This window comes from Triticum aestivum, chromosome 4A (assembly GCF_018294505.1).
Source record: "Triticum aestivum cultivar Chinese Spring chromosome 4A, IWGSC CS RefSeq v2.1, whole genome shotgun sequence".
Taxonomy (NCBI): Eukaryota; Viridiplantae; Streptophyta; class Magnoliopsida; order Poales; family Poaceae; genus Triticum; species Triticum aestivum.
Window position 1 is genome coordinate 444,450,463 of NC_057803.1, and position 9,309 is coordinate 444,459,771.

Sequence of the window (9,309 nt, forward strand, 5' to 3'; positions counted from 1 at the left end):
CTTGTTCAAATACATTTTTGATACAGTTTCCCTGGTTTTTTATCCAGTTTGTTATCTTTGAACTTCAGCTATTTTTGTATCCAACTATTATCTTTGAACTTCAGTTGTTTTTGTATCCGACCTGCCACACATTCTATTTTATAGCAACTCATCCAAATTCATTTTTTATATCAAAGCAAATGCCCTGTTGAACATATAGTGACATTCTTGCAAAGTGCATCCAAGTTCAGACGAGAAGAAAAAACATTCAGAAGCTCAATATTACTTATTCTGCGGGAAGTGGCAAGTTGTATAGTACCAAGATCACATTACACATACAGATACCAAGCCTAGTGGTTGACATACAAATTGCAGAGCTAATGGCTTTGGGCAGGCCATGACTGCGCGCGAACATACACCAAGGGAACACCTCCCTCTCACTTATTTCTGATCGTAGCTCCCCTGCTCGACCCGCTGCTTGAACTTGTCCATGTCATCGTCGGACTCGCCGAGCACCACCTCCTTGGTCTCCTGCACTGTCTCCTTTGCGCCCTCGGCAACGTCGTCAGTCTTCTCCTTGGCCATCTTCAGGAACTCCTCCGCCTCGTCCTTGCCTTCTCTCCGATTTCGCCCAGCGTGTCACTGTCATCGTGTTTCTCGGTCGAGTGGTGCTGGCAAGATCAAGCGAAAAGAGAAGGTTATAAAACACACTGTCAGATGTACTACTAGAGATCAATTTCAGCAGTACGTGATTACGTATGTAACTCTGTAGTATGTACACTGGACTAATAGCATCATCACAATATCCATAGTTGTGTTGCTACATCCAAAGATAGCTACATCACCTAACTTCATCCAAAAAAGTACAGGGAGCAGCAGCAGTTTGTAGGAGGCCAGGGGGGTCGGGCAGGTCGTTAGTGGTGGCACACTGGCGTATGCAGGCGGATGCGGGATGGCGGAATCAGGCGCCGTACTGGGGTCGCGCCGGTGCTGGGATTGGGCGGAGCTGGTAGGAAATGTGGAGGACGTCGTCTTGGCTGTCAGCCTACGACAATCACAAAACACAACATCTGCAACCTAGTGTTTGTTTTTTCTTCTTGTGTAATATACATTGAACTCCTGCAAGAAATCAGAAGAATGGAATCAGTTTAGCAAAATCAAAGAAACTACCTTTGATTGTAGAAATATGCATTGAGCTGTCCCTTGACGACCTGCTCGACCCGCTAGGCAAACGGCTCCGCTCTGCCACTTGAGAACGCTGGCCTGCATGCATACCACATTCAGATGAGATACCATCTTAAATGGTTGGTACAAACCAAAAACTACCTCTGAAAATCAAGACATGGCATTGAGATTTCAGAAGAGAAGTAGAAGCAGTTCCTCCCTTCATAGTGCTGGACTACAGGCTTGCCCCTCCCCGTTGCAGGCAATATCAATTTGGAGAAGATTCAAGCATGAAGTTCATGCTTAGGCCTCGGACAGGTCGTCGCTTAGGCTTTGGCAGGTCGCCGACAACACGAGTTGAGTGGTCATGGTGGCGAGATCCGGCCACTGGAGGAGCAAGCAATAATAATGAAGTTTAACTTTCCCCATTTTTATGCACATAGTGCACAAACGAGCCCAGCAACCTTTCTTTTTTGCTCCTTTCTTACAAACTGAACTGAAGCTGCCGCATTTTTTAAACTGAAGCTGCTCCTTTCCCCATTTTTGCCATTAGAAGGGAGGAGGTGTTCGTCCATGCCGCAACACGCAGACAGGAGTGGAGAGGTCGCCGGAGCGCCGCCGTAGTGGCTGGCGGGCCAGCAGAGAGGGGCCAATGGGCGCGGATGTGCACCAAGGCGTGCGGCAAGGGCTGGTGCCCGTGCAACAGGAGAAAGGAGCCGGAGCTCAGGCGCCGCTTGGTTGCCCCCTTGGCCGAGTGTACCGCGGCGAGGTGCAATGGCCGGTGGCGCGCAAGAGGAGAGAGGAGCCAGAGCTCGAGCTCCGCTCAGTTGTCCCCATGACCGAGCACCGTGTGTGGTCGATGTGGGCGGGGCGGGGGAGTTGTAGTTGTGGGTGGGTGTGCGGCGGCGCTCCGCCGCGGGGCAAGAAGCAATCGGTGATGGGCTCGCTCGGGCTGGATTACGGCAGGGGAGGGGCCAGATGGCGGCGTTGTAGGTGGCCGGGGCCAGCCGGCGGCGGGCGAGGTGGCCGGGGCCCGGCAGCGGCGCGGGAGGTGGCCGGGGCCCGGTGGCGGCACGGGGCAGGGAGGGAGGCTGCGGCGGCGATGCACATCGGGGCAGGGAGGGAGGCTGCGGCGGCGATGCACATCGGGGCGAGGGGCCAGATGGGATCGGGGGAGGTTAGGGGAGGGGTTGTGGCTAGCGGGTGGGTGGTTTTTTTTCTTTTGTTTTACCGATCGGGGGATCTCAGGAAAGTCCGATCGCCCCTATGCTGATCTTGATCCAAATAGTTATTCTGATTCCGGGATCAGAATAGTGATGCTCTCTCTTTATGTATAGAGTATATATATATACTAGCAAAAGGGCCCGTGCGTTGCAACGAAATAAGGGATAATAAAATTTCGGCGTTCAAATCAAGCCATTGAGAACAAAATAACTATAGTGCATATAAATAATGTGTAGGCCACTTTGTTAATTTAAATCAAACAAAACTCTAATTGTTTTTATTTGAGGGGAAAATTAAACTAATTGCTGGTTGCACTTATGAATTAGACATGCTAATATAATACATTTAGTTGATGGATTACGTGAGACGAGCTCAGAGACCACAATTTATTCTAAAAACCTTAGTTAAATTTAGCAATTGAAATTTCCATTATTCATCGTATAAATACAAATTGTGCCTCTGTTTTTGTTTGGAATTTTCATTTTAGACACAACAAGACCTTAACCACTAATTAGAAATGTTTTCTTCTGAAATTAATATGGCTTGTGACTTCTCCAGCAGAGTACATTAATTTTTTTAATTTAAATAACACAATAAAAATTTACCAATATAGGTGGGTTGCTTAGGGATGTAATCTAGATCTGCCTTGAATTACAGTGTGTGCAAGCAGCGAAGCATAAACTTTAGTATCTTGGATGGAGAATTACAGAGGTATACTCTACAGGAAAGTACCGACCTAAAGTTGAGTTAGAGCAATTGGCCTATAACTGGTAGGCTCATTAGTTGGTAAGAAACTCTTTTTTTAATTTGAGAAAAGGTATGCAAACTTCTTCAGTTAGCAAGTGCTATCAGCTAGCATCATGGCCATCTCTGCTTGCGTCAATCGAACACTCTACAATGTAGTACAAAATAAATAAATTTTGATGAATACAGAGTAAATAAATAATCAGTGAATAGACCTGCCAATGTAAATGTCTCAAATTCTGTCTATACATTTTGCATAACTGTGTCATCTCGACTACATTGCTCTATACCTTGTTAAAATCTTATCCATCAAAATTTATCCCATGACAAAATCAGTTGTTAAATGGCTAAAAAACATCTCGGGTAAGCCCTTAGAGGTGCCGGTCTATGTACCAAGAATGTGGTGGTGCTTGAGTCCGTCGTCAGTGTCAATGTTCAAAGTCAAACATTGGGTCGTGCACTGCCTCCGATTTAGAATACAGTAAAGATAAGCAGGCCAGCCACGAAGTTTACGATGGTGGCTGTGAGCGTGGCTTGTGAAGTGAGCAGGTTTGCATCAACAAGAGAAATAAGATGAACCAGGTCAGTAATCTTAAATAGGGTGACAGTGGACAAAAAGCAATCGATCAGCTCACCTTGAAGGCTTCACCCAGCTTGGTGAAGATTGGTAGCAGCTGCCTACGCAGCACTACTGCGCCACCAACGCGAACCGATCCTATTATGATCTAAATACAGTCGTCGACCCTGTACCTTCTTTAACCAAACAAAATCTAGTTGATGGCTCTGCACCTTCTTTCGTTGTTGCATGCTGTACCTCATCCTCTTCCTCGCATCCTGCAGCGGCGAGATCCGGCACTAACGGATCCAACGCTAGGAGCCGGTGTTGGCCAGATCCCGACGACGGCGAGCCGAGGCTGCCTGATAGGCCTACGGGCGCCAGGAGGGAAGACGCCCCCTGTTGCCTGTAGAAGATGAGGCGAGCTTTGAGGGTTGGGGCATTCAAGTCCCCGTCGATGGCCGCCGAGAGCCATCGATGTCCTCCTCTTGTATCCGGCTGGGGCTCCTCTCTTCCTAACAATAAAACGAGGTTTAGTTTCGGTTGCTGTACACTTGGTGTCCTCCGTTACTTTCATCTAGTTTGCTACAGCATCCATCATCCATGTAATAATTGTCAAAGTAAGATCATAATGATAGTGCACTTTTTTTTGTCAGCCTGCAAGATGCTCAAGGACCAGGACAACATGTAGTTTCAAAATTACAGATTGTGGTCAGCTATAGGATGTTTATGGGACCATGTTTTAGCTACAAGAGATCAACAACATCACATCATGAGAGAGAGGATGCAGCATCAACAATTCAGGAGAAAGATCAGAGCAGAGCAGAAGTAAATATGTTTTGAGGAGATGAACTGACCAGGATTTAAATGAACTCTCACTAGGAGTAATTTTTTTACTGTGCATGTAGCACTACATGGACTTGCTGTAAAATACATGGACCATGTAGTAATTTTGAAGTTAATTATATGATCATCTCAGGGAGCTCAAGTTGGACTGAAACTCCTAGGGCGAGGGGTGGGATCCAGAGTGCTGCTGGCAATGAATGGCTTGGGGTGGTGGCGTTGAACGGCTTGGGGTGGTGGCTGTGAATGGCCAGGGTGCTCCGGCGGCAGAGCCCCACCGGGTGATGGCGATGCAAGCAGGAGGTCGGGAAGCTGTGGTGCCGGTGGTCGGGGTCGTCCAATGGTCATGGCACAACTGTACAAGAAGTTGGTTTCTCACCCATCCACAGTTTTTTCCTTTTTGGAATCCATTGAACTGAAAAAAGCTACAATGTGAGTTGAAAGTATGAAAATAAAATATCTCCGAAAGAATAAAAAACTAGCTTTAACATATCTATGAAAGAATACACCTCTGAGGAACTAGCTTTGAACATATCTCTGAAAGAATAGAGAGCATGCAAAGTTCAAGGAAAGAATAAGCAAAATGGCACACTAGTACGTAGTAGTACGAGTCCAGTCTTGTACGTGCTAGTATTAGATTTGAATAGTAGCTAGAATTGAAGTTCAGGTAACCATGGCACACACATCATACAGTTTCAGTCATGTACGCACACACTGTAATAGCAGCTGCAATTAAAGTTCAAATAACCACGGCACCCATAATAGAACAAGAATCCGGCTAGCAGCTAGGCAAGCAAGGAAATGTGCTTGCCTAGGCAGGTGGCCATCAGCACGCGTAAGTCAAGGCCGTCAGTTCAAGAATTGTGTGGCCAGCAGGAAATGTGCTTGAATCTTGGCTGAACTTTGTACAGGCATCTAAACTTACCTGAACTCATTTTACATGGATTTGCACGGTTGGTCGGTGATGAAGGCAGGGCGAGCAGAGGCAGACGAGGGCCGCTGGATGTTGTCACCATTGCCACCCTGCTCGAGTGGTGGATGGCGCTGGTTCAAGGGTGCAGGGGAGCGAGCCTCTAGGGGTGCTGGTGCTCGGGACATGTCGGGAGTGCGGCGGCCCGTGGCAAGGACCGGCCATCAACAGGGAGCAGCGGCTCCCCTTTTCCCTCGGTGGATCTTGGATCCACCACCATGGCTAGTCTCAGGACATAGTTGGCGCGGGAGGCAGCGGTGGCCAGTTGTGCGCGAAGATCCGCGGCGCTCGGAGGTAGGTGGTGGCGCACGGAGGCAGGGGTAGGCGGTGGCACACTGGGGGAGGGAGGTCATGGAGGCAGCGCGCTGGGGCAGTGGGGCGACGGCGGCGTGCTGAGGCAGTGGCCGGCCGATGTGTGCTGGGGAAGGGGGGGCGGCGCTAGGCAGGTGGCCGGCGGCGGCGCGCTCGGCGATGGGCACGACGGTGGCATGCTCGGGGTGGTGGGATCGGGTTGTGCTTCACTTCTACAAAAAAGGTTGGGTTATATAAATAGGATAAAGACATTTGCTTGCTTTCCAGAAATGAAATGGTTGGACATGTATCGACGATGTAAATAAAGCTCTTGTCTTGTATTGTTTGAAAATAAAATCACACAAGTACATGGTGGAAATTGGTACCAGTTCGAAGAAAAAAGAAACAAAGTTCAAAAAGAAAAATTATGAGTTCACCTTCCATAAAGTTTGTAAGTATAGAGATATCACCTTGATGTAGTATGTAACTATGTATTGCAAATACATCAGTTCACCTTGAATAAAATACCGAAGTGCACTGTCAAGATTTCCATCAGTTTGCTTATAAAAAAACAGAAAGTATTTGAATAAAATATTTTGTGGTAAGTAAACCAATCATGTTCTTGTAGTTTGGAGGGAAAACATAATAAGTTCTACAGAAATAAATATATAAGTTCATATTTCAAAACAAATGAAGTATTTGGGAAGTAAAATGAAGTATTTCAAAGTACACATCTTTTTAGGTTTCGTTGTGAACATGTAATGTTAATGTACATGCACTTGTTGTTCTTTTTACATGAACTTGTGCATGCTACTTGATGGTTGTTGTGTTTGTGCAGGAATGGTGGCATGAAGCAGTTGAGTAAATATAGTCCCACACAGCCTCTCAACACCACTTCTTGAACCTGCTTGAACCTTCATGGTCCAGGCCGTTCACTACCTCAACACAAGGCCGTTCGATGATGCAATGCTCAAGTCGTTCACCCTTGCCACCACAAGCCGTTCGCCTCCGCCACACGAGGTCGTGCGACAACGCAGCCATCAGGTTGTTCGCCTCTACCACCGCAAGCCGTTCACCTTTGTCATAGGTGGTCGATGCAGCGCTAAGGATGTTGTGTTCTTTTTCAGTACATGTTATGTGTGCTTTTCAGTTCACCTACTTGGCGATTCTATGTTCAATTTCCCCTCGGTATATGTGTTTTCCTATAGCACAAGAGGTGTTGTGTGTTATGCCTTAATAAGCAAATATTGTTTTGTTCTCAGTATTCTGATGTAGGCCAAAATAGTGAACATTTAAACATCAGCACAAATTAATAAAACTGAGAAGTTCTACTTTCAGTAAATGGGTGAACCTAGATGAAACAAAGCTCTCCCATTAGCCATGGGATGTGTATTGCATTCTTTTTGTCCGTTAATGTATTTTCTTGTTTGTCAGGTCGTGTGCAAGTTTGTCATCAGTTCATGTGTATGTGTGTTGGTAATCACTACTATCGCTGCTAGCTATCGATCTGACTGTGGTATTACTGCGGCTGCTCTATGTAATTAGCCCCTTTGTTGGGTGAAACTCCTACTGCTTCCTACCTTTGGAATTGTAAAAACACAACAAGTTCGCAAATTAGAAGTTGTAAGTTCAACACGACCTCCCTGATAAGTTTTGGGAAAAAGCTCAAACAAAAAAACCCCATGAAAATTCAAATGGTAAAAGTTCAAGTCGTAGAATTGGAGAAGTCCAAAACATCGTTGAAAAAATGTTAAGAGTTAAAAAAACACAAATCATTTTTCTTTTAAAAAATGTCATTCAATTAAACGATGTAAAACCATGCAAGCTTGGGGATGATGATATCGTAAACCATTGAAAAGTCACGAGGAAAACGATACCGAAAAAACAGACTAAAGTCTAGTCTGTGAAGACACGCTCAGTATAACCTGTACGGACATCGGTTCAAGTAATCTTTTTCCAGAACCATCCAAAATTACTCAATGAAAAGTAAATCAGTACGGACACACACATGGATCAGTACGAGTACTCCGTTTTTCAGACGGGAAAACAGTAGGATCCGTCTCATCATATTCAAAATTACTCTTCAATGGTTACGAACTTGAGAAAACGTTCAGCATGACTAAGTTTCGCATTTTCGATATCTTTCCAACGGTATATTATTTGCCCCATTTCGACAAACTTTAAAATCGCGTTTGAAATCAAATTTGACCGTATTTGAATTCGAATTTAAACCATAAGGAATTAGAAAAACATTTCTACACAAAAAAGTTGCGCATTTTCCATAGATTTCCAATGCCGTATCATTTGCGTCAATCCGACAAACCGGTTGCAAAAAAACACGAAAATATGTTTCGCCTAGAATTTCACCGTTTTTTAAATTACTTTTAAATGGTATACAATTTGAAAAAAAGTAGGTATATGGAAGATGCGGATTTTTACCAGCTTTCCAACTCCATCTTATTTGCTCAATTCCGACAAACCGTTTGAAAATTGAGTCCAAAATACGATTCACATTTTCGGTTTTGCCATGTAGATGTCAAGAGCTTTCCAACGATATATTACACGCCCCATTCCGATGAAAAGACGATCAGTTCGACAAGATGAAAATCATCACTACAACCGCGTAAAACCATTAGTTCAAGTAGGGTAACAGAATAATATTCTGTTGCGCGAAACAGAATAGCCCAAATATATATGCATGTTAAATGCGAAAAAGTGACTAAAATATAGCAAACGAGATCTCAGATGCACCAAAAAATCGAACCTTAGGGTACAATGGTGATTTCTTACTTTGGAAAAAATTCGGGGCGAAACGATGAACTTATGTTTTCATACAAACGAAAATATGTTGTTAGTTAATGTAAATGTTTTCAAATAGCACACGGTTCACTCATGAAATCTGTGTGCCTACCAACCTGTGGCCGATGCCGCCCTGCTGCGCGTGGTCTCTGAGTCATGCGTTCTGATTGGCCAGAACCCAAACCCCATGGATCGTACGTCTGCACCGCTGGATGCTCCCAGATTGAACGGTAATCCTCATCCCTTTCGAAAACTCATGCAGTTGCGGTTGTGATTTTATTTATATGCACAAAATGCACGTTAAATTCAATAAATGTCTTAAATATAGCTAACGATACTTGAAATGCGCCAGAAAATCAAACCCATGGTATAATGGTGATTGCGTACTGGGGAATTTTTATAAGGCCAAACAATGAAGTCACCGGACACTGGAGTTTGAATTGACACGTCTCCTTTCGGAAACCATGATCCTTCTTGTGAGATGCTCCAGTTTCCAAGGAGCGATCATCAAAACTTGTGCGAAAACTTTACCACCTTTTTTCCACGGGGTCGTGAGAGCATGCCACGGGCACGCCCCGATTTTGATGATGCCCGGACTCCCTCTGAATTTCCTGTAATTGAAATACCAACTAACTACGCTGATGGCCGCACCTCGTGGCCGAAATGTTTGAAACTTCTCCCCGCTTCTCGGATAATGACTAAAAACTCGCAAAGCAACACACAAATGATTTGTACACCT

The 9,309-nt window shown here is 45.1% G+C and overlaps 1 protein-coding gene and 1 long non-coding RNA gene across 2 annotated transcripts; both read right to left on the reverse strand.

The window, feature by feature from the left end:
- Positions 1-237: 237 nt before the first annotated feature.
- Positions 238-2,349, reverse strand: LOC123086263 (uncharacterized). The gene is made up of 3 exons (XR_006440771.1): positions 1,191-2,349; positions 825-1,098; positions 238-650 (listed from the first exon to the last, which is right to left on the reverse strand). It is a non-coding gene; the product is annotated as an uncharacterized lncRNA (long non-coding RNA).
- Positions 2,350-2,558: 209 nt separating this feature from the next.
- On the reverse strand, positions 2,559-6,013 carry LOC123086261 (uncharacterized). The gene is made up of 2 exons (XM_044507974.1): positions 5,436-6,013; positions 2,559-4,182 (listed from the first exon to the last, which is right to left on the reverse strand). Exons 1-2 carry the CDS (start codon positions 5,524-5,526, stop codon positions 3,830-3,832), a joined length of 444 nt encoding a protein of 147 aa, XP_044363909.1. The 5' UTR covers positions 5,527-6,013; the 3' UTR covers positions 2,559-3,829.
- Between the last annotated feature and the right edge of the window lie 3,296 nt (positions 6,014-9,309).